The sequence below is a fragment of the Oncorhynchus mykiss genome, chromosome 4 (assembly GCF_057628025.1).
Source record: "Oncorhynchus mykiss isolate SJ-2025 chromosome 4, ASM5762802v1, whole genome shotgun sequence".
NCBI lineage: Eukaryota > Metazoa > Chordata > Actinopteri > Salmoniformes > Salmonidae > Oncorhynchus > Oncorhynchus mykiss.
In genome coordinates this window covers 69,018,002-69,043,291 of record NC_143025.1, presented here as the reverse complement: position 1 = coordinate 69,043,291, position 25,290 = coordinate 69,018,002, and the positions used below count along the sequence as shown (strand labels likewise).

Here is a 25,290-nt window from a genome sequence, read left to right as displayed (position 1 = left end):
GTTTGCCACAAGCCACCTGGGAGACACACCAAACATGTGGAAGAAGGTGCTCTGGTCAGATGAAACCAAAATTGAACTTTTTGGCAACAATGCAAAACGTTATGTTTGGCGTAAAAGCAACACAGCTGAACACACCATCCCCACTGTCAAACATGGTGGTGGCAGCATCATGGTTTGGGCCTGCTTTTGTTCAGCAGGGACAGGGAAGATGGTTAAAATTGATGGGAAGATGGATGGAGCCAAATACAGGACCATTCTGGAAGAAAACCTGATGGAGTCTGCAAAAGACCTGAGACTGGGACGGAGATTTGTCTTCCAACAAGACAATGATCCAAAACATAAAGCAAAATCTACAATGGAATGGTTCAAAAATAAACATATCCAGGTGTTAGAATGGCCAAGTCAAAGTCCAGACCTGAATCCAATCGAGAATCTGTGGAAAGAACTGAAAACTGCTGTTCACAAATGCTCTCCATCCAACCTCACTGAGCTCGAGCTGTTTTGCAAGGAGGAATGGGAAAAAATGTCAGTCTCTCGATGTGCAAAACTGATAGAGACATACCCCAAGCGACTTACAGCTGTAATCGCAGCAAAAGGTGGCGCTACAAAGTATTAACTTAAGGGGGCTGAATAATTTTGCACGCCCAATTTTTCCGTTTTTGATTTGTTAAAAAATTTGAAATATCCAATAAATGTCGTTTCACTTCATGATTGTGTCCCACTTGTTGTTGATTCTTCACAAAAAAATACAGTTTTATATCTTTATGTTTGAAGCCTGAAATGTGGCAAAAGGTCGCAAAGTTCAAGGGGGCCGAATACTTTCGCAAGGCACTGTAGTGCCCTCAAAGCTCATCACTAAGCTGAGGACCCTGGGACTAAACACCTCCCTCTGCAACTTGATCCTGGACTTCCTGACGGGCCAACAATCTGGTTCTTGGTCACCTCCCTGACCAAGGCCCTTCTCCACTGATTACTCAGTTTGACCGGACGGCCAGCTTCAGGAAGAGTCTTGGTGGTTCCAAACTTCTTCCATTTAAGAATGATGGAGGCCACTGTGTTCTTGGGGACCGTCAATGCTGCAGACATGTTTTGGTCCCCTTCCCCAAATCTGTGCCTCGACACAATCCTGTCTTGGAGCTCTACGGACAATTCCTTTGACCATATGGCTTGTTTTTTGCGCGGACATGCATGATCCCCATTGTTCCTGTGGCAGTGCCCTTCCCCGTTCATGCCTTAGATAGTTGACCATTAGGGTCAGAGTTGATTAGGGAGGCCACCGCTCCTCTGGGCATGGTGACGCAGGGGGGTCACAAGGAGAGAATTAGTCTCTTTCTTATTGACTCTCCTGCGTTTCCCATTGTGCTAGGCCTACCCTGGTTAGCTTGTCATGACCCCACTGTTTCTTGGCAACAGAGGGCTCTCACGGGGTGGTCGCGAGAGTGCACGGGGAGGTGTTTAGGGGTTTCCGTTGGTGCTACTACGGTGGAAAGTCCAGACCAGGTCTCCACCGTGCGCATTCCCCCTGAATATGCCGATTTGGCTCTTCTCCAAAAAGAAGGCGACTCAATTACCACCCCATCGACGGGGCATTTGTGCGATAAATCTCCTGGTAGACGCTGCACTTCCCAGGAGTCACGTGTATCCCCTCTCACAGGCGGAGACGGAGGCTATGGAAACATATGTCTCCGAATCTCTGCATCGGGTACATTCGGGCCTCCACTTCACCCGCCTCCTCGAGTTTCTTTTTTGTGAAGAAGAAGGAGCGAGGTCTGCGCCCATGTATTGACCATCGAGGTCTGAACCAGATCACTGTGAGGTATAGTTACCCGCTACCGCTCATAGCCGCAGCAATTGAGTCAATGCACGGGGCGCGCTTCTTCACTAAAATAGATCTCAGGAGCGCTTACAACCTGGTGCGTATCCGGGAGGGAGACGAGTGGAAGATGGCTTTCAGTACCACCTCAGGGCACTATGAGTACCTCGTCATGCCGTACGGGTTGATGAATGCTCCATCAGTCTTCCAAGCCTTTGTAGACAAGATTTTCAGGGAACTGCACGGGCAGGGTGTAGTGGTGTATATTGATGACATTCTGATATATTCCACTACACGCGCCGAGCATGTGTCCCTGGTGCGCAGGGTGCTTGGTCGTCTGTTGGAGCATGACCTGGACGTCAAGGCTGAGAAATGCCTGTTCTTCCAGCAGTCCGTCTGCTTCCTAGGGTACCCCTACCTCAGGGGTGGAGATGGAGAGTGACCGCATTTCAGCCGTGTGTAATTGGCCGATTCCCACCACTGTAAAGGATGTGCAGCGGTTCTTAGGGTTTTCCAACTACTACCGGGGTTTTGGTAAGGTAGCGGCTCACATTACCTCACTGCTGAAGGGGGGCCCGGTACGTTTGCAGTGGTCGGCTGAGGCGAACAGGGCTTTTGGTCACCTGAGTGCTCTGTTTACCTCGGCACCCGTGCCGGCTTATTTGGATCCCTCTTTGGAGTTCATAGTGAAGGTGGACGCGTCCGAGGCTGGGATAGGAGCTGTGCTCTCTCAGCGCTCGGGTACGCCACCGAAGCTCCGCCCCTGTGCCTTCTTCCCGAAGAAGCTCAGCCCGGCGGAGCGAAACTATGACGTGGGGGACCGGGAGCTGTTGGCTGTCATCGAGACCATGAAGACGTCCCGTCTGCTGTTCGTGACCGGTTGATCTATTGTGCCCACACGTCACCCTCCTCTGGTCATCCAGGCATCGGTTGGACGGTGCGCTGTCTGACTGGGAAGTACTGGTGGTCCACTTTGGCTAAGGACGTGTGGGTTTATGTTTCCTCCTGCTCGGTGTAAGGCTCCTAGGCACCTGCCCAGAGGTAAGCTACACCCCTTACCTGTTCCACAACGGCCATGGTCACACCTGTCAATCGATTTCCTGACCGATCTTCCCCCATCACAGGGAAACACTACAATCCTGGTTGTTGTGGATTGTCTTTCTAAGTACCTCCGTCTCCTTCCTCTGCCCGGTCTCCCTACGGCCCTAGAGACTGCGGAAGCCTTGTTTACGCACGTCTATGGGCACTATGGGGTGCCTGATGATATAGTGTCCAGGCAATAGGACCTCAGAAACCTACCCACATCCTGGTTAACTCTCTCCACCTGCCCGTTACTCTCGGGGTGAAAACCCGAGGTAAGTCTGATCGAGACCCCCAGACGTTCCATGAACGCCCTCCAGACCCTCGAAGTGAACTGTGGGCCCCGATCAGAGACGATGTCCTCTGGCACCCCGTAGTACCGGAAGACGTGGGAGAATATAGCCTCCGCAGTCTGTAGGGCTGTAGGGAGACCGGGCAACGGGAGGAGGCGGCAGGACTTAGAGAACCGATCCACAATAACCAAAACCGTAGTGTTCCCCTGAGACGGGGGGAGATCGGTCAAAAAATCTACTGATAGGTGAGACCATGGCCGTTGTGGAACGGGGAGGGGTTGTAACTTCCCTCTAGGAAGGTGCCTAGGAGCCTTACTCTGGGCGCACACCGAACAGGAAGATACATAAATCCTAACGTCCCTAGCCAAGGTGGGCCACCAATAATCCTCCCGGAGGCCCCACACTGTCCTCGCCACCCCAGGGTGACCCGAGGAGGGTAGGGTGTGAGCCCACCGAATCAGTTGGTCCCGAACACCAAGCGGCACGTACTTCCGCCCAGCCGAACACTGAGGAGGCATAGGCTCCGCCCGTAACGCCCGCTCGATGTTTGAGTCCACCTCCCATACCACTGGTGCCATCAGCCTCGAGGCGGGAAGGATGGGAGTAGACTCGGTGGACCGATCCTCTGTGTCATAAAGGCGGGACAGGGCGTCAGCCTTTACGTTCTGGGAGCCTGGTCTATACGACAGAGTAAACCGGAATCGGGTGAAGAACATGGCCCACCTTGCCTAACGTGGATTCAGTCTCCTAGCTGCCCGAATATACTCCAGATTCTGGTGGTCGGTTCAGATGAGAAAGGGGTGCTTAGCCCCCTCAAGCCAGTGTCTCCACATCTTCAGAGCCCTGACCACCGCTAACAACTCCCGGTCTCCCACATCATAGTTATGCTCCCCTGGACTGAGTTTCCTCGAAAAGAGTGCCGTGCTGTGATAGCACGGCACCCACCCCAGCCTCGGACGCGTCCACCTTCACTATGAATGCTAGAGAGGGGTCCGGGTGCGCCAACACGGGTGCATCCGTAAACAGCGCCTTCAACCTATTGAAGGCTCTGTCCGCCTCTGCTGACCACCGCAAACGCACCGGGCCCCCTTTCAGCAGTGAGGTAATGGGAGCCGCTACCTGGCCAAAACCCTGGATAAACCTCCAGTAGTAATTGGCAAACCCCAAAAACCGCTTCACCCAAAAACCGCTTCACCGCCAATTACGCACGGCCTTAATGCAGTCACACTCCATCACCACCTCTGAGGTGGAAATGCGATAACCCAGGAAGGAGACGGTTCATTTGGAGAACACACACTTCTCAGCCTTGACGTATAGGTCATGCTCCAGCAGTCTACCAAGCACCTTGCGTACCAGAGACACATGCGCGGCGCGGGTGGCGGAATAGATCAGAATATCATCGATATAAACAACCACGGCCTGCCTGTGCAGGTCCCTGAGAATCTCGTCTACAAAGGATTGAAAGACGGCTGGAGCATTCTTTAACCCATACGGCACGATGAGGTACTCATAGTGGCCCGATGTGGTACTAAATGCGGTTTTCCACTCGTCTACATCCCGAATACGCACCAGACTATACGCGCTCCTGAGATCCAGTCTTGTGAAGAACTGTGCTCCGTGAAATGATTCCACCGCCATAGCGATGAGAGGTAGTGGGTAACTAAACCCCACTGTGATGGCATTTAGACCTCTATAATCAATGCACGGACGCAGACCTCCCTCCTTTTTCTTCACAAAAAAGAAACTCGAGGAGACGGGTGAGATGGGGGGCTGAATGTACCCCTGTCCCAGAGACTCCGTGACATATGTCTCCATAGCCAACGTCTCTTCCTGGGACAATGGGTACAGGTGACTCTTGGGAAGCGCAGCGTTTACCTGGAGATCTATCGCACAATCCCCTCCCGGTCGATGAGGTGGTAATTTAGTCACTTTCTTTTTACTGAAAGAGATTGCCAAATCGGCATATTCGGGGGGGATGCGCACCGTGGAACCCTGGTCTGGACTCTCCACCGATGTGGCACTGATGGAAACTCCCAGACACCTTCCAGAACACTCCTCTGACCACCCCTGGAGAACCCCCTGTCTCCACGAAATCTTAGGATTGTGACTAGCCAGCCAGGGAATCCCCAGAACCACTGGAAATGCAGGCGAATCCATAATGAAGAGACTTATCCGCTCCCTATGATTCCCCTGCGTCAGCATGTCCAGTGGAACCGTGGCCTCCCTGACCAACCCTGACCCTAATGGCCGGCTATCTAGGGAGTGCACGGGGAAGGGAGAATCTATCGACACGAGCGGAACACCCAGCTTGATGGCGAGTCCGCGATCCATAAAGTTCCCAGCTGCACCTGAATTGACTAGCGCCTTATGCTGGGAAGAGGGGAGAAAATCAAGGAAAAAAATCAAGACAAACATGTGACCAACTGGGTGAGTTTGGTGCTTACTCACCTGGGGTGACCGAGAAGCGTTCCGCCTGCCATCTCGACTCCCAGACGGCCCCCCCAGCACCGATCGGCCGTGTGTCCTCTCCGACCCCAGCTGGTGCAGGGGGAGCCTCCTCCTCTGCTACCCCTCGGCACGGCCCCTCCCAATTCCATCGGAATGGGAGCGGGGGCGCTGGGTGGTGGAACGCACAGGACCCTCTCCGAACGGCCGCGGGCAGCCAACAGATTGTCCAGCCGGATAGACATGTCAATAAGTTCATCTAGTGAGAGAGCAGTGTCCCGACACACTAGCTCCCTGCGGACATCCTCCCGGAGACTACACCGGCAGTGGTCTATAAGGGCCCTGTCGTTCCACCCAGACCCAGCGGCCAACGTCCGGAACTCCAAGGCGTAATCCTGGGCGCTCCTCTTCTTCCTCTCCTCTTCTCTTCTGCCTAAGGTGGAACAGTCACTCTCCCGCCGCTCGGCCCTCTGGAGGGTGGTCAAACACGGCACGAAAGCAGCGGGTGAATTCCGGGTAGTGCTCCTTCGCTGAGTCTGCGTTTGCCCACTCCAGAGCACGATCAGTCAGGCAGGAGAGGAGGACACTCACCCTCTCCGCTCCCGAGGGAGTGGGTCTCACTTCAAGTTGGAGTAAGAACCCCTGACACCCCGCATCCGCTCCATCATAATCCCTCGGGAGCGCAAGACGGAGAGCGCTGGAGCCGGTGGATGGGGAGAGAGGAGAAGGGGAATCCTGAGCTGGGGAAACCGAAGGTGGAGAGAGGAGACCACTCCTCTCCCATCGGTCCATTCTCTCCATCATCTGGTCCATGGCGGATCCGATGGAGGACGGTGGTGTGGTGGAGGACACGTTCCTCCATCGATAGGAGGCGGTTGGCAGCTGCTCCTGCTTACTCCATTCTTAATGGTGCGGGATTCTGTAATGCCCGGGGTGTAGTGGAGGAAGAAGTCAGACGCAGGAGACAGAGAGTTCAGAGTAGCGCTACTTCTTTATTCACCACAGTTGAAAATGACGCCACTCAAAACAAATGCCCCAAAGCACAGGGGAACTAAACAGTCCCAAAAATAATTCACATACACGAACAACCGTGACTTACAGGCGTGTACACGAGTACACATAAAACAATCCCGCACACCCAGCAGGCGGGGCCGGCTGGATAATAAAGCCCAACTAATTATCCTAACTAAAAACAGGTGTAACTAATGAACAGACAAGGAGGGGGAGGAAAAGATCAGTGGCAGCTAGTAGGCCGGTGAAAACGACCGCTGATCGCCACCCGAACAACAAGGAGAGCCACCTTTGGTACAAGGAGAGCCACCTTTGGTAGGAGTCGTGACAGTATGTTAATCTCTTCTCAGGAGACAAGCTGTTGTGACATTTTCCTCAACAACCACTGTTGCTGTTTTCTCCCCTCAAAAGCATGTATAATTAGAAATTAATATTTGTCATGTTATAAACTAGAAATCAAATGTTTTTGTTGCTCTAAAAAGATATCTAATTATTTTCAAAGAAGAAATGTGTGCTTAAAATACAATTTATACATTGATAATGACTGAGATGGTTATACCTGTGATAAAACAAAACAATATATTCAATATTATTATAAACGGGTAGTTTGGCTCCTGGATGGTGATCGCCTGAAAGCTGTGGTATATGAGACATTTTTTGCTGTGTTCACGTGCTGGACACAGAGATGACTGGTGATGAACTGGAGATGCCGAAGCCCACTGATGCCAAGGCAGTACAGAACGAACAAAACAATATATTCAATATTATAAACGGGGTAGTTTGGCTCCAAGATGTTGCTTGCCTCAAACCTTTTTGCAGCGTTCACGTGCTGGTCGGAACTCGGAAATGTACGACATGCTAACTGGTTGAATGCGACACGTGTAAAGACAATATATCACGGCTAAGGGCTGTATCCAGACACTTCACATTTTCAACAGTTCACATTTTCACATTTCCAGACATTTTCAAAAGTTATATGCAAAAACAAAACTATTTATTTATAGTAATATGTTTACGAGCATGATAGCTGTACTTTTAGTTGATAGGTTACACAGCTCGTTGGCCATTAGCCAATCAGCGTTTCTAAACTGGTTCAAAGCACGTGAATGCATCACCGGTAAATTCCCCCCTCCATCTTGGTTATGAAGGCAGCATCAGCTGTGGTGTATTGGCCACATACCACACCCCCCCAGCCCTTATTGTTTAAATAATACACTGAACATGCCTTAGACATGCCTTAAACATTACTTTATCTAATATACGAGCCAATGAACTCACAAATGCATGTATATTATTTTTGTTAAACCAATTAATACTTGCATTGTGTCAAGCTATTTGACCTTTACTTTGTCAGAAAATTGTGTATTGTTGTGACAATAATGACCTGCTGTGCAAGAAACCAATAAAAACGAATAAATAAAGGAGGCTATTTATTTTGTCAGAGCCATAGAGACGCTTGGCTGATTGTGAGTTGAACGTTATCCCCCGCCAACCAACGGGCTGGGCTGTTATAGCCTGACACTTTCACTTTCTGATTACTAGAAATCAGGAGGACGTTTCAAGAGTGAAAATACCGACACAGAAGTGTTTATATAAATTAAGATTATATTACTTTTGATCTGGTATTTGACGAACCTCTCGTCCAAAAGTGATTGTGACTAGTTTGTTTATTATCTGTGTTGGTTGACGTGACAGTATTATGCGGTAAGTAGACTACGAATTGGTCATCTTAATTTGTGTATATTTTTCTAGTTTGGGCAGCGGATAGTGCATGGGCGCTAGATCTGCACTATCGTCTGTCTAGGCTTGATATGCATTTTGTCAAGGTGTGTCAGGCAGGATAAAGAAAGTGCATGTTGTGTATTCGGCCCCCTTGAACTTTGCGACCTTTTGCCACATTTCAGGCTTCAAACATAAAGATATAAAACTGTATATTTTTGTGAAGAATCAACAACAAGTGGGACACAATCATGAAGTGGAACGACATTTATTGGATATTTCAAACTTTTTTAACAAATCAAAAACTGAAAAATTGGGCGTGCAAAATTATTCAGCCCCCTTAAGTTAATACTTTGTAGCGCCACCTTTTGCTGCGATTACAGCTGTAAGTCGCTTGGGGTATGTCTCTATCAGTTTTGCACATCGAGAGACTGAATTTTTTTCCCATTCCTCCTTGCAAAACAGCTCGAGCTCAGTGAGGTTGGATGGAGAGCATTTGTGAACAGCAGTTTTCAGTTCTTTCCACAGATTCTCGATTGGATTCAGGTCTGGACTTTGACTTGGCCATTCTAACACCTGGATATGTTTATTTTTGAACCATTCCATTGTAGATTTTGCTTTATGTTTTGGATCATTGTCTTGTTGGAAGACAAATCTCCGTCCCAGTCTCAGGTCTTTTGCAGACTCCATCAGGTTTTCTTCCAGAATGGTCCTGTATTTGGCTCCATCCATCTTCCCATCAATTTTAACCATCTTCCCTGTCCCTGCTGAACAAAAGCAGGCCCAAACCATGATGCTGCCACCACCATGTTTGACAGTGGGGATGGTGTGTTCAGCTGTGTTGCTGTTACGCCAAACATAACGTTTTGCATTGTTGCCAAAAAGTTCAATTTTGGTTTCATCTGACCAGAGCACCTTCTTCCACATGTTTGGTGTGTCTCCCAGGTGGCTTGTGGCAAACTTTAAACAACACTTTTTATGGATATCTTTAAGAAATGGCTTTCTTCTTGCCACTCTTCCATAAAGGCCAGATTTGTGCAATATACGACTGATTGTTGTCCTATGGACAGAGTCTCCCACCTCAGCTGTAGATCTCTGCAGTTCATCCAGAGTGATCATGGGCCTCTTGGCTGCATCTCTGATCAGTCTTCTCCTTGTATGAGCTGAAAGTTTAGAGGGACGGCCAGGTCTTGGTAGATTTGCAGTGGTCTGATACTCCTTCCATTTCAATATTATCGCTTGCACAGTGCTCCTTGGGATGTTTAAAGCTTGGGAAATATTTTGTATCCAAATCCAGCTTTAAACTTCTTCACAACAGTATCTCGGACCTGCCTGGTGTGTTCCTTGTTCTTCATGATGCTCTCTGCGCTTTTGACGGACCTCTGAGACTATCACAGTGCAGGTGCATTTATACGGAGACTTGATTACACACAGGTGGATTGTATTTATCATCATTAGTCATTTAGGTCAACATTGGATCATTCAGAGATCCTCACTGAACTTCTGGAGAGAGTTTGCTGCACTGAAAGTAAAGGGGCTGAATAATTTTGCACGCCCAATTTTTCAGTTTTTGATTTGTTAAAAAAGTTTGAAATATCCAATAAATGTCGTTCCACTTCATGATTGTGTCCCACTTGTTGTTGATTCTTCACAAAAAATACAGTTTTATATCTTTATGTTTGAAGCCTGAAATGTGGCAAAAGGTCACAAAGTTCAAGGGGGTCGAATACTTTCGCAAGGCACTATATATATATATATATATATATATATATATATATATATATATATATATATATATATATATATATATATATATATATATATATATATATATATATATATATATATATATATATATATATATATATATATATATATATAGAGAGAGAGAGGAATGCTCTGACAGAGAGGAATTGGCCTGCATCATTACAGCTCACTCAGTGCCAGAAATGGTTTTTGCAACTAAAACAGAATAATAAAAGACAATAATGCCAGTTTGATACAGGTGCAACATGTAGTGAGTAGGAGAGTGAAATAGAATATCACCAAATACCCCACTACAGGCAAGTAACACACAACTGAAGCTGTACTCAGGAGAGCTAATTTGATAAATGGGGTGAAATAACACAGACTGTGTCATTAAGGGGGTTAAGCACAAGCTAGTCTTTGAAGTTGTGGAGTTGGATCAAAACCCACTACTCTCTGGTTGTACGTGTGAGCACGTAGGACTCGTAACTCACAATTCCAGCCGAGCTAAACAAAGTGGAGCAGTGCCCCAAAGAGCTGCTGAGCGAATATCATGACGTGTTCAATGATCTAGTGGAGTCTGTGCTTGGAGATGTCCTCTTCCAGTCTGGTCTCATAGACTAGACATAACATCGTAAATGTACATATTGGAGACTCAAATTAGTAATGTTATGTTTGGTATGGTTACATAAAACAGATGGCTACTTAGGGTGGTTTGTCGGGGTCGAACGTATAAGGCGAACGTCTAGCAACTCAAAGGTTGCGATTTGGAATCTCATCACGGACAACTGTAACTAATTAGCAGCTTTTCATCTACTTACTACTTTTTAGCTACTCTGCAACTCATTAGCATGTTAGCTAACCCTTCTTCTAACCCTGATTCCGGAAATGTTGAGCCGAATAAATGCAAGACACATTGGCGGGGAGGCACGCTATAGACAGGCAAGGGACACACTTTTCTGGTCGAACATGAGAGAGGAATCAAGGACATGTATCCAACTGCTCAGCCTGTAATGAATATGCACGAGCACAGCAAAACGAATCAATGATTTCACATAACATCCCAGAGTGCCCATGGCAAACAGTGAGCATGGACCTTTTTACGTATATAGGAAAGGACTTCCTGATTATGGTTGATCATTACAATTCTTTAAATAATAGTCCTGTACAAGGTATCTCCATAGCTGGTAAAGAAATTATTATAAGCCAGCTGGCTGACGATACTACACTTTTTCTGAAAGACGCTAACCAAATTCCCATATCGATCAATGTGATACAATCCTTTTCCAAAGCGTCTGGTCTATATCTTAACATTAAGAAATGTGAACTCATGGCTGTCAAAGATTGTGTGACACCTTCATATTATGGTATTCCAGTAAAAGAAGAACTTACATATTTAGGCATAACCATTACAAAGGATCAGAAGTCTAGAGGCTTTCTAAATTTTAACCCTCTTATTAAAAAAACCCAGAAGAAACTAAATCAATGGCTACAGAGGGACCTATCTTTAAAAGGTAGAGTCCTAATAACCAAGGCTGGAGGTATCTCTAGACTAACATAGGGTGCGCTATCTTTATATCTTGACCGTAAAATAAGCAAGGAGATAGACCAGATGCTTTTCAACTTTCTTTGGAGAAACCGTACCCATTACATTAGGAAAACTGTTGTAATGAACACTTATGAGAATGGAGGACTGAATTTTCTGGATTTTACTACTTTAAATAATACTTTTAAGATCAATTGGATAAAACAATTTCTAAGAAGACCCACTTCTATCTGGAATTATATTCCTCATCATGTCTTCTCTACTTTTGGAGGCCTTAACTTCATGTTGGTTTGCAATTATAATATTGACAAAGTTCCAGTGAAACTTTCTGTTTTTCATCGGCAGGTTTTCTTGTCATGGTCCTTAATTTATAAACACAATTTTTCTCCACACAGATATTATATATGGAATAATCGGGATATATTGTATACAAATAACTCTCTGTTTTTAGAATATTGGTTCCGAAATAATATCCTATTGGTGAGCCAACTGGTAAATGCAGAGGGTCTTTTACTCAGTTATAAATAATTCTTATCACTTTACAAGGTCCCTGTAACACCTAAAGATTTTGCAATTGTTTTAAATGCCATTCCCTCAGGTGTTGCTATGTTATTCAGGAACCTGTCAAGACCTGACCCTCAGAGCCTACCTTCTGTTGACCCTGTTGACTCATCAGTAGGAAAGATTTGTTTCTCTTTTGGTCCATTCAACAACAGAGCGATACGAACCTTGTTTCAGCAGGATGTTGTATCTATACCTTATGTCATGCCTTATTGGAATGGATTTATTGATAATATCTGTTGGAAAAAAGTTTGGATGTTGCCACACACATACCTACTTGTTAACAAAATTAAGGAAGTTTCCTTTAAAATTATTCATAAATATTATCCTGCCAACCACTATATGAAGAAGTTTAAGGAAAACATAAACTCAAATTGCTCCTTTTGTAATGACCACCCAGAAACAGTTGTGCATCTTTTTTGGCATTGTGTTCATGTAAGAAAACTCTGGCAAGACATCAGTAGGTTTATAATTGAACACATTTATGAAGATTTTACACTATTGTGGAGAGATGTACTGTTTGGATTCTTTACATACAATAGAAATAAGCGGAATCATTTTTATGTAATTAATTTCATTATTCTTTTGGCCAAATTTCATATACACAAATGTAAATTTACAAACAGAAAACCACATTTTCGTACCCTACAAAAGAAATTGAACTGTATTTTAAGACAGTTAAATGCTCTACTAACAAAAAAGCTGTTAGAATTGTAAGTATATGCATGTCCCTTAAGGTCCTTGTGTAATTGTAATGTGATATTGTACCCCCTAGCTCGATTGTCTATTGTTTGTAATCTATGTATGCTTGTGTTCCCTCATGTGATTTATGTATTGATTTGAAATTAATAAAAAAAATAAAAAATAAAAATAAAAAAAAGGTTGATCATTACGTAGATTACTTGGAGGTGGAGCCACTGCCAGACGTGTCAGCTGACATGGTCATCACATTCTGCAAAGTGGGGAGGAGGGGGGCTATGAGGCAGAGCCAGCTGCCAAGAGAGTGAAAGACTTATGCAAGAGGGCAAAGCTAGACAGTATGGATGTATGGTCAGCTATACTGCAGTGGTGCAACACGCCACGGAGGGGATGGACAGTAGACACACATGTAACAGGGTTATATTGGTGATTCCCCATGCCACTTTATTGTTAAGCCAATGGGTTTTTGGTTTGAGTTTGTTTTGCCTTCACCTACTCAACATGGCATCTTATTGGCTGGTTTGCGTAGCTTGCTTACGAGGGGGGATGTTCCAGTTAGAATCGTCGCAGTGAACAAGCACCAAACCAGCGGTAAGTTGTTGGTTGCAAAGCACTGTACATCAAAAGTGATTTTTATACTCTCAAGTGATGATTTAAATGTACAATTTATATCAAATTGTTTGTAAATGTTATTCGAACATCACACATAAGATGCAGCGGTTTTTGGAGAATATTTGTTGTGCATTTTGTTGTAGAGAATTCCCGCCAGTATTAGCTAGCAACTTACTGTGTCTGGTGGGGGGGTTCATATATTTTGTACAGTGCGTGAGTGCAGAGTTGGATGGTGAGACGTGCATTGCATGACGTGCAATTTTGTGTCGTTCTTATCAGGTACATTGTTAAATATATTATATTGTAATTGTATTATTTTGGTAACTAGCCCAGTGAACAAGCACCAAACCAGCGTGCGTGAGTGCAGAGTTGGATGGTGAGACGTGCATTGCATGACGTGCAATTTTGTGTCGTTCTTATCAGAATAAAGCTACATGACTGGTGCTACATGTTGGAGTTCCGTGTCGATGACTGATTGTACAAGACGAGTACTGTTACACACACAGCATCTGATGTCGCACAGACTCAAGTCATTGCTACCGGTGGCACCCAACCTGCTGAAGACCTCTTAGGTTTTGGTTGTCACCAGTAGCTATGTGTGGGTAAAATCACTGGGAAGCAGTATTTGAGGCGTCACTACAGATGCGGGTTCAATCCCAGGCTGTGTCACAACCGGCCGTGACCGGGAGTCCCATAGGGTGGCGCACAATTGGCCCAGCGTCGTTCAGGTTAGGGTCGTTCAGGTTAGGGGAGGGTTTGGCCGGGGTGGCTTTACTTGGCTCATTGTGCTCTAGCGACTCCTTGTGGTGGGCCGGGCACCTGCAGGCTTACTTCGATTGTCTGTTGAATGGTGCTTCCTCCCACACATTGGTGCAGCTGGCTTCTGGGTTAAGCGGGCGGGTGTTAAGAAGCGCGGTTTGGCGGGTCATGTTTCGGAGTACGCATTACTTGACCTTCACCTCCCGAACCTGTTGGGGAGTTGCAGTAATGAGACAAGATCGCATATCACTAAATGGGGGTAAAAATATATATAGATATTTTTCAGATCTCTGTGTTTCATAATTTTCCTTGTATTAAAAAAATAGATATATATTTTTAATTTCACCTTTATTTAACCAGGTAGGCAAGTTGAGAACAAGTTCTCATTTACAATTGCGACCTGGCCAAGATAAAGCAAAGCAGTTCGACACACACAACGACACAGAGTTACACATGGAGTAAAACAAACATACAGTCAATAATACAGTATAAACAAGTCTATATACGATGTGAGCAAATGAGGTGAGATAAGGGAGGTAAAGGCAAAAAAAAGGCCATGGTGGCAAAGTAAATACAAAATAGCAAGTTAAACACTGGAATGGTAGATTTGCAGTGGAAGAATGTGCAAAGTAGAAATAAAAATAATGGGGTGTAAAGGAGAAAAATAAATAAATAAATAAAATACAGTAGGGAAAGAGGTAGTTGTTTGGGCTAAATTATAGGTGGGCTATGTAGAGGTGCAGTAATCTGTGAGCTGCTCTGACAGTTGGTGCTTAAAGCTAGTGAGGGAGATAAGTGTTTCCAGTTTCAGAGATTTTTGTAGTTCGTTACAGTCATTGGCAGCAGAAAACTGGAAGGAGAGGCGGCCAAAGAAATAATTGGTTTTGGGGGTGACTAGAGAGATATACCTGCTGGAGCGTGTGCTACAGGTGGGAGATGCTATGGTGACCAGCGAGCTGAGATAAGGGGGGACTTTACTGTTTTGTGATAAAGCCAAGGTTTTGTTAATGTATTCTGCCACTGTGTCTTCTTATTGTCTCGGCCTTTAGGCCTATATATCACGCTCGCAAGGCATATGAATTAACAGCAAACAACGCAATTATCACAGCACATACAGTGTAGGATGTAATATGGCTTTTCTGGTGAGGGGGGTGGCTTGGCTTCCCCAGTGAACTTATCCACACACCGCTACTGTTAATTCATATGCCTTGCGACCGTGATACCTGGTGTGCATCTGCGTAGTGGTTGTCTGTCACGACCAACCAAAAGCACTATTTTATACTGGTATTTAACTTTTGTTTCTGCCTTCTCGTCGTTAAAGCTAGTATAGGAGGGAAATGATGCCACAATCTATGTCATTAAGTGTTTCAGTAACAGGCAATCCTTTGTGTCTCTGCAGTGTCAGTATTTGACGTCCCACTCAGCCAACACTCATCTAAACAGTGACTGTTTCTCCGTGGGTCTTACCTGGCAGCGTAATAAAGGTTGATAAACAGCAGCAGGTGAGATTATATTTCTAATTTTTGCATCCACTCATGACTCTTACCTTGCCCTAATCAGTGAATTTGTTATTTGATTGCCCAGGCTTATTGAATTATGAAAAATGTTGATAAATGTACCTTTTTACAGCAAGGAACAGCAAGGAAAATGTATTCTCTGGGCACAATGTATTTTCTATCTGAAAGTGTTGTGACGTTGTATCAGAATAGGCCTACCGTCCTGAATCCGTTATCTTTTCAAGATCAGAGCAGAGGACAGCAAATCCTGTTTCCCTACAGCAGCATCAGTGTGACAAGTATGAGTCAGGTAACTACAATGAAATGATACAGTTAGCAGCTGTGTAAGCCTGTGAACAATGTTTTGTACTAATAAATAGTCTATAATTCTCTTCCTCCTAGGCAAGGACAATGAGTTTCGAAAAGCCAAACAGGAGCCTCTCACCAGATGCAGCATGTGCCCTTACAAGTAAGCAAAGATTTACATGATCTGGGTCCCAATTAACTTGTGGTAACCACCGGTTGTAGGATATCAAAGAGTCTGAGAGCAGTAGGCTATTGCAATAATCTTATATTTATTTAACACATCTACATTTCAAGGGAAGGGGAACAATGGGCATCTTGGCAAAAAGGAAGTGTCTGAAAAGGTTAGGTCGACTAGCTATCAGTTTTCAATGGTCGTGGTGCTGTCCATGGTGCTAAATGTTTGTGCGCCGGTATAGAGAGCAATCGTAATGGCGTCTTTTTGTAGGCATTAACTCCGCCATCGTTCGTTGGACAAAGCTTATTGGGAAATAAATTGAGTTTTTGTAGGCATTTTGAATAAAAGCTGAAATAAGGTCTGTGGTAAACACAGACCAGGAGATCTTCTACATTCATACAAAATATCTCCTAAGCCTGTGTTAACCTCAGACTTTGTTTACGGCGTTTATCCCAAAACCCTATTCTTTCCCCATTAATTTACCTGTTAGGAATGGCTGAACGAACCAGAGGTAACTCATTTCAGTATTTTAGGACTTCAAGCGGGCGAGCTCTATATTCATGTAGTTTGCGCTGTTGTGGTGCTGAACATTTGTGCATCAGTAGAATAGTGTCCCCAATTGGTCAATTTCACCGCAATATCACCAGGAATTAACAAAGAGTTCCGCTATCTCCAACTTTTTGCATCGCTCTGTTCGCCAAACTTATCTATCCTTGCTCATTTTGGCGAGATCCACTTTCCTTTCATTGAAAATGAATGGGCTCCGTCATGTTGTCAGTGCACGTCCATGTTAGTGGACATTGCCTGTAAGGGCACAATAAGGGATTCAAACAGGCTAGTTAGATGTCTTTATTGTAGCTGCGACTTCTACAGTACAATTTAAGTTTGCCTACAACACTGCCATTTATGGACCAGGCTAGGTGTAAGACACTTTTGAATATGCTAATGTAGTAACTGAGGTGTCACAGTTGCTTAACCCTATACTTAAATCACATGTTTATTATTCTATAGAGTGGAGGACGGAGACATTCTTCACCATTGTGACTGGGAATACTCTGCGGTCTCATGAGGAAATCAATCGCTGTCTCACTGCAAAAGGTTTAACTGAGGTGACGTCACTAGAGGAGAGTGATGTCATCCTGGCTTTCTGTCCCATTGTCTCTCGTGCTGGAACTGATGTTGAAGCAGCACTGCAGAAGATTCCAGGTAATCTTGGCACCCAGAACCAAGTGTACTGTAACAATCAGTCACCAGAGACTATTTCCAGGCGATCAATAATTCATAAAGGAACTTCTCAAAAAGTGACATCTAATTCCAAAAGCTCTTATCTGTCCCTCATTCTCTTGACAGCTGGTAAACCTGTCATCCTGGTAGTGCTGCATCACACCTTCGATCCAGAGTACACTGTATCAAACAGTAGCAGACTAGTGACCAGCGGTGATGTAATACTCACAGTGGACTGTCTCTTCCATGAGAACCAGGGACTACTGGAGTGTCCTCGCAATGAAGACGCAATTAGAAAGATTCTGGGCAGGCCAGAAATACAGCCAAAGGTAGTTCACCTTCATTCAATATGATAATTTAGATAAAGAGGAACATTGTGTCCCCAATTAATACAAATGGGAAAAAGTGAGCTTGAGTTGAGATTAGTAACGTCTAGGGAAATAACACGTAGTTGTAATACTCCTCATGCACACTGACCTGTATGTGTACTGTGTATTTTAACACTGGTGCAGAATGATGAGGTCTGGGAACTAATCGGAAAAGAAGAAGCCAGTGATGCCCCTGAGCAGGAAAACCTAGTGGTATGTCGTCTCATTTCAGACTTTGCCACTTGGTCAAAATACGAATGACAGGTCAGAGCAGAGGGAGGTGGTCAGAGCAGAGGGGATCAAATCCTGTTTCCTTACAGCAGCATCAGTGTGACAATACAAATATGTTTCAGGTAACTACAATTAAATGATAGTTAGCAGCTGTATAAGCCTGTGAACAGTAATAAATAGCCTATCAATCTCTTCCTCTTAGGCAAGGACAATGAGTTTGGAAGAGCAAATCAGGGGCCTCTCACCAGTTGCAGCATCTGCCCTTGCAAGTAAGTTATCTCCCTGAGCTTTATGCAGTTGTTGTTAACTGTCCTCCTAATAACATCATATTTGTTTTCAGGAGCTGGAATTAAAGAGGACATTGATATTCAAGAGTTAACAAGAGATGATCTGAAGGAACTTCTGCCAGGCCTTGAGCATTTCAAACTTAGGAAGAAGATCAGTGAACTTCTAACCCAATCTAAACAGGTTGGTATAGTCCCAAAAGCTTCTATGGTTACTGTACCACTTTGTGGGATCATTCAGTATAGTTAATAGAATGAAGGTTTTTGATTCATTGTACATTTCCATTGTATGTACTAATCCCCCCATGTTTTCTGTTATTTTTGTTTCTTAGGACACAGCTAAACCTATCGATTTCATTCTTAACGAGTTTAGGGAATTCCTTCCAGCTGTTGTCATGAAGAGTAAGTCCCTTTTCAAGGACTTTCAGCATAGCTGTCACCCAATACATTTGTGGTGTCTCTTTGGTTGTAATTGTATGCACTGGTCACTTTCTCCTTACAGATGCACTTGTTCCTGGGGGAGTGTTACATGGCTACATCCCTATTCTTAAAGATTTGAAGAAGCAGCTGGCCAAAGCCCTGCACTTCATTCAGGAACACGTTGAACTGCTTGAGAGCTACAATAAAGAAGAGCCCATGGAGGCTGAGGGCAATGCTGTGTCCCCATCAGCTGACTCTGCTACAGCAGGAAACCAGCTATCCAATGTTGCAGGTAAATGACATAACTGCTGTCTGTGTTGGTTGCAGAATAGTGGGTCTCATCCCTCATGAATCAAAAGACATAGATAATGGTATACAAAATGTTGAGAAATTAAACATTCAAGACATTCACTATTGGGACTTTAATGGAGCTCGAACACAGTCTTTTCTTAGCCTAAAATTACTCTGTTAACAGCCGAAATGTAAGGCGCTTCAGAACGACCAGGTAACTCAACCTTAAAAATATTTTTCTCAAAACATAAGAATTCTATAATGTTAAACCCTTTTACAGCTGGCAAAGCCAACCACAATGACTTGCACAGACTCACAACAATGTGCTGCAAAAACACTGGACTTGAATTCATAGTACCTTGTTGTCCTCAGCCTTAGGTGCTGTAGAGATCCACCCCAAACGACCAAGAACAGATCTGCCCACCAGTGGTAAGTGGCAAAACTTCAAGGAACCCCCACCTCATACTTCAGGAGCAGCTGGAATAACATATGCTCCTCCAAGTACCACTGGTAATGTGCAGTTCAGGTCGCGAGGCAAACTGGAGACCTCAAAATCATGCTCTCCGTACACTTCAGGAACAGCTGATATTGAGCCATCTGCAACATACTACAAAGGCCATTATCAAAGCCTAAACACTGTTCAATGTCATTAAATCCTTTAAAATATAATTAATTTATAAGTCAAAAATTGATGTATCAATTGCAGATTGCCCCTTTAAGGAATTGGAAACAATGTGTTGAGAATTTGATTTCAATTGCTACTTTCAGATAGGTCCTCATCAGTACCTGGTAACATCCAGGCCCCAAAAGAAAAGGAAGGAAAAGAACCTGGACGTTGGAGTTTTTTCAGTAGATATGTAACAAAACATTTTCCGGGTGAGATTCTTGAGATATGCTTTGTACTAATCAAAAACTATTTGTTCATGCATTTCCTGTCAGTCAATCTAATTGGCATAAATCCCTCCTTACCTCTCCACTCTGATAGCTGATGTGTGATGAGCTTTCTAGTGTAAAATGTCTGCAATGGAAATCCACCACTTTGCTTTTGTTTGCAACATCTTGGGGATATAATGTATGTAGTGTTGTAATTTAATTATGTTTTGTTTCAAGAAGTTAAAGTCTATTCCCAAGTGTGTGGAAAAACCCTGAACACTCACCTTGCACTCATGAAACAAGTGGAGGATCTGGGACTTAAACGAAAGGAGACCAGTGTAGAGGACTGCCAAGTCATAATGGTCTTCTGTCCTGTTACATCTCGTGTGGGAACTGACATTGAGGCTGCCATGAGCCAAGTTCCAGGTAGGAAAGCCTTTTGGGATTACACCATGAAAGCAAAAGATTTCTAGACCGAATACAATTGTCAATACTACTTCTATCATGGGATTTCATTTTACTCAACAGGATGTATTGGTCCATGTTGTAGAACAACCTTTTGTCTAATGATTTTTGGGGTGGAAGTACTTTTCTAAAGCTTGCATCATTTTGTCACTCAACAGGTAACACAGATGCCATTCTAGTGGTGATGCACCATACTTTTGATCGCTACTTTGTCACAGACCAGAGATCTGCATCTCACTACAACAACGTAGTAGAGAAAGTTAATGTTCTCTTCCATGACTCTGTGGGACTTCTGCATTGTAAAACAAATGATATTGCAGTGACTCTCATACATAAGGCCTTACTGAAATACAACAGCAGTCCTTAGACATTAAGCGCCCCATTGTGGCAACACAAAGTGTTTGAAGTCTGTAACAAGATTACAACGCCACCAACATTATTTAAAAACCTACATTTCGACAACTTCCACCCAGGGCGTTGGTGACTCATTCTAGTTTAGAAGAAAGCTTATCACAATCTGTGTAGTGAGCCAAATTAAATATTATCTTGATTCTCAATAAGTACAAAACTAGACTTCTCTCTGTAGAACCTCTGTTGTGAGGGAATCTTTGAAGATAAGATACCTCATATGTATTTGTGAATTTCAGCTTGTTCTACTTTTAGTATTAGAAGCACTTATAGTTTGTGTTTCCTACTGTTACATTATGCCTCAATCATGAGAATGTGTTTATGAATGTTTAATCTTATTCTATGAGAATAAATCAAGTACAAGTGTTGCATAAAATATTGAATAACTTAATGATATTGATAAGATTTTTTCTCAACTCTTCTGATATCAATAGACTTACTCATTTGTGTTGAGGAATTTCTGTCTCTGCAGATAGACTAATCTATTCCAAAGCTAAAATAAAGAGTGCACACGCAACATTGATTGGAACAAGTCTCAAATATTTAATATTTATCACAACACTAAGAACGTAATTGATTATAAAAAAATTCTGCTGATATCAATATAAAAGATGCATAGCGGCATTCATTTCTAAACATCCTTCAAGCAATACTTTTGCATTTATAGTCACACAGTGATTTAGAATCACTTTTCTCTTGCCTTAAGTCTTTCCATCACAAAGTAAAGACAGGCTTTGTAAGCTGATGTAAATAAAGGACACCATGATCAAAATGTCATAAGCCCACCAGGCCACAAGAACAACACTTTAGTGTCAAAACAGTCCATGTTGGTGCTACAGGCCCATGGTAAAGTAGATGAGAATGCATGTTCTTATTTCCAATGGAAGTAAGGCCATGTCCCATGATCCATCCAGTAACCGTGTCATGACACAGTGCAGATCATTGATAAATATATGATATTTCATGTTTCCCAAATGTAATGTGTTTATAGGGACAGGCTTTACAGGAGATTGTCCTCAAATCTTCTCCCTCAACAGGAATTGGTCTGCAACCTGTTAACGTGTGCAATATGCTTAAGTGTGAGAAAACATCCTTTTACACTTTGGTATGAATCACATGAGCATTTGTCCTCATAGGACACTAGAACTACTGCCACATGCTGGAAAATATAGGCCATTAACAGTATATCACTGTTCTTCAATATATTTAACTCCTGTCTCATCACCACCACTGGTTTTATGCCCATTAGACAGTATCATATCCCTATGTCACAAGAAACCAACTGTCTTGAATTCACAATAGCTTTACAATTCTCTGACACACACATGGCATTTATCCCAGTTAACTCAACCTAGACAATCAACCATCTGATATGTCTTGTGAATGTTAACTGGACAGCCATGGTTAATATACTCTAAATAACACAAAAATATATACAGTACCAGTCAAAAGTTTGGACACACCTACTCATTCAAGGGTTTTTATTATTTTCTACATTGTAGAGTAATAGTGATTACTGAAAAAACAAACAGAATCATGTAGTAACCAAAAAAACAAATAAATATATTTTATGTTTTTGATTCTTTAAAGTAGCCACCGTTTGTCTTGACAGCTTTGCACACTCTTGGCATTCTCTCAACTAGCTTAATGAGGTAGTCACCTGGAATGCATTTCAATTAAACAGGCATGTTTTGTTAAAAGTTAAATTGTGGAATTTTATTGTGACAAGGTATACAGAAGATGGTCTTCTACCAAATATGGCTAAGTCAAATAAGCAAATAGAATCAACAGTCCATTATAACTTTAAGAAATGAAGGTCAGTCAATCCGGAAAAATTCAAGAACTTTGAAAGTTTCTTCAAGTGCAGTCGCAAAAACCGTCAAGCGCTATGATGAAACTGGCTCTCATGAGGACTGCCACAGGAAAGGAAGACCCAGAGTTACCTCCACTGCAGAGGATAAGTTTATTAGAGTTAACTGCATCTCAGATTGCATTCCAAATAAATGCTTCAGAGTTCAAGTAACAGACATCTCAACATCAACTGTTCAGAAGTGACTGTCAATCAGGCCATCATGGTCAAATTGCTGCAAAGAAATCATTACTAAAAGGACACCAATAATAAGAAGAGACTTGCTTGGGACAAGAAACACGAGCAATGAACATTAGACTGTTGGAAATCTGTCCTTTGGTCTGATGAGTCCAAATTTGAGAGTATTGGTTCCAACCACCGTGTCTTTGTGAGACGCAGAGTAGGTGAACGGATGATCGCCGCATGTGTAGTTCCCACTGTGAAGCATGGAGGAGGAGTTGTGACGGTGTGGGGGTGCGGTGTGGGGGAGACACTGATTAATTTAGAATTCAAGGCACACTTAACCAAGATGGCTACCATAGCATTCTGCAGCGATATGCCATCCCATCTGATTTGCGCTTAGTGGGAGTATCTTTTGTTTTTTAACAGGACAATGACTCAAAACACTGTAAGGGCTATTTGACCAAGAAGGAGAGTGATGGAGTGCTGCATCATATGACCTGGATTCCACAATCCCCCGACCTCAATCAAATTGAGATAGTTTGGGATGAGTCGGACCGCTGAGTGAAGGAAAAGCAGCCAACAAGTGCTAAGCATATGTTGGAACTCCTTTTTTTTAACATTTTTTATTTTACTAAGCAAGTCAGTTAAGAACAAATACTTATTTTCAATGACGGCCTAGGAACAGTGGGTTAACTGCCTGTTCAGGAGCAGAACGACAGATTTTTACCTTGTCAGCTTGGGGATTTTAACTTGCAACCTTTCAGTTACTAGTCCAAGCTCTAACCACTAGGCTACCCTGCCGCCCCAATCCTTCAAGACTGTTGGAAAACAATTCCAGGTGAAGCTGGTTGAATGCCAAGAGTGTGCAAAGCTGTCATCAAGGCAAAGGGTGGCTACTTTGAAGAATCTAAAACATAAAATATATATTTATATATTTTTTTATATATATATATTTTGTTTCTACATGATTCCATATGTATTATTTCCTAGTTTTGATGTCTTCACTATTTTTCTACAATGTAGAAAACAGTAAAAATAAAGATAAACCCTTGAATGAGTAGGTGTTCTAAAACTTTGGACCGGTAATGAATATACAGACATACTCTGGTTCGGGGGAGAGACGGGCAAAAAAGTGCCATTCATATACATTAAATTAACAGCAGAGAAAGTCTGGCTAGGGTCAACATCCCTCCCCTTATAGTCCACACCCTCTGTAACCCTGATGCTGTAGCCCTGCTATTGGCCCTCTGCGGTGTCCGTCACTGGCTTGGTCGGTTGAGGCGGCCCCTCCAGTAGTTGTTATAGGCCTCCTGGAACATGTTCTTGCAGCCGAGCTTGGCGTCGAGGCGGGAGCAGATGAGGAAGGAGCCGCCCATCTTGCGGTGGAGAGAGTAGGTCTCCTCGGGAGGCGGGGTGAGGCGCTGCTTCAGCATCACGGGGATCAGGTTGTGGATGCGCTCCGTGGTGCTCTGGGCTCCGAAGTTAAAAGGCTCCATAGAGGCAAAGGCCTCGCCCAGAATCATCACCGCGTCCACATGGGCGTTCACCATGGACTGAGGGAGGGGACGGACAGAACATACTCAGAGAGTAATAACCTGTATGTGTTTGTGTGTTTTTTAGTGGGTTCAGGGGGAGCCATTGTAATTAAGTTATGGGTATTCACTACTCAGTTTATGCCATGGAGTAATGAAGAGCCTTCTCAATTCATTGTCTACGACAAAATAAACTAGTACGTGGCATTGTTGATTCATGTGTTGAGAACGAATGAATTGACTCACCTTTGACTCATAACCTGTGAGGAACTTGAGATCTACTGATCTTCTCCGAACGCCCTCTCTGTCTCCCTCTGCTGCTGACTTGATGAGCTGATTAAAACAATGAATGTCACACACACGTCAAATAAATCATTTTGATCGGCTATGTTTTGTTGTGGGATAAAGCCTAATAGCTTACCTCGATGTAGATGTCAGTGAAGTCCTCACTAAATCCTCTTGTGGCTCCGAAATCCAACAATGCAACCTATGGATGGAACAGAAGTCATGTTTAGTCATTCAACAACATCGTGCTACTGGAGGTGGCTACTGTATAGGCTTGGCAGGCTCTACAGAAGACACCAAGAAGACCCATTTAAACAGAGACAACCTTTAGGAGGGTCATCAACATTAGTTACAGGACTCTAATGATGAAACTGATAACAAGAGTTAAAAAACTCACCCTGTGTGTCTGTGGGTCGTAGAAGAAGTTGGACCAGTTGGGGTCAGTCTGCATGTATCTGAACTCAAACAGCTCCCTTAAACAAAGTTTCAGGATATTCTCACATATCTGACACACACACACCGAGAAAGAGGCAGAGAGAAAGAAAGATACTTTAAGAACACACATTTTTCAGTCTGCAATTTCACCACCAAGGGGCAGTAATACACTGTAGCAGGT

General features: G+C 43.7%; 2 protein-coding genes across 21 annotated transcripts in view; one reads left to right on the top strand and one right to left on the bottom strand.

The window, feature by feature from the left end:
- Window positions 1–8,082: 8,082 nt before the first annotated feature.
- Window positions 8,083–21,354, top strand: LOC110522258 (uncharacterized). 15 transcript variants are annotated; one of them, XM_090232847.1, is made up of 15 exons: window positions 8,083–8,346; window positions 15,684–15,786; window positions 16,026–16,090; window positions 16,183–16,249; window positions 17,273–17,467; window positions 17,612–17,814; window positions 17,998–18,066; window positions 18,287–18,353; window positions 18,425–18,552; window positions 18,701–18,770; window positions 18,871–19,080; window positions 19,452–19,508; window positions 19,848–19,955; window positions 20,193–20,378; window positions 20,576–21,354. In XM_090232847.1, exons 3-15 carry the CDS (start codon window positions 16,082–16,084, stop codon window positions 20,782–20,784), a joined length of 1,578 nt encoding a protein of 525 aa, XP_090088973.1. In that variant the 5' UTR covers window positions 8,083–8,346; window positions 15,684–15,786; window positions 16,026–16,081; the 3' UTR covers window positions 20,785–21,354. The 15 variants fall into 15 exon arrangements, with proteins under 15 accessions (XP_090088973.1, XP_090088964.1, XP_090088978.1 ...); XM_090232838.1 differs by having other exon boundaries at window positions 20,190–20,378; XM_090232852.1 differs by having other exon boundaries at window positions 15,994–16,090.
- The window catches only part of LOC110522257 (atypical kinase COQ8A, mitochondrial), a 35,130-nt gene continuing 31,184 nt past the window's right edge, over window positions 21,345–25,290 (bottom strand). For all 6 annotated transcript variants that reach the window (XR_016495393.1, XR_016495394.1, XM_021600493.3 and 3 more), the window contains 4 exons: window positions 25,072–25,179; window positions 24,811–24,876; window positions 24,636–24,722; window positions 21,345–24,410 (listed from right to left, as the gene is read on the bottom strand). Coding sequence is in view for 4 of the 6 variants with exons in the window: in XM_021600493.3 (XP_021456168.2) it covers window positions 24,117–24,410; window positions 24,636–24,722; window positions 24,811–24,876; window positions 25,072–25,179 (555 nt within the window). In the remaining 2 variants the exon portion in view is untranslated. The remainder of the gene's footprint in view (window positions 24,411–24,635; window positions 24,723–24,810; window positions 24,877–25,071; window positions 25,180–25,290) is intronic.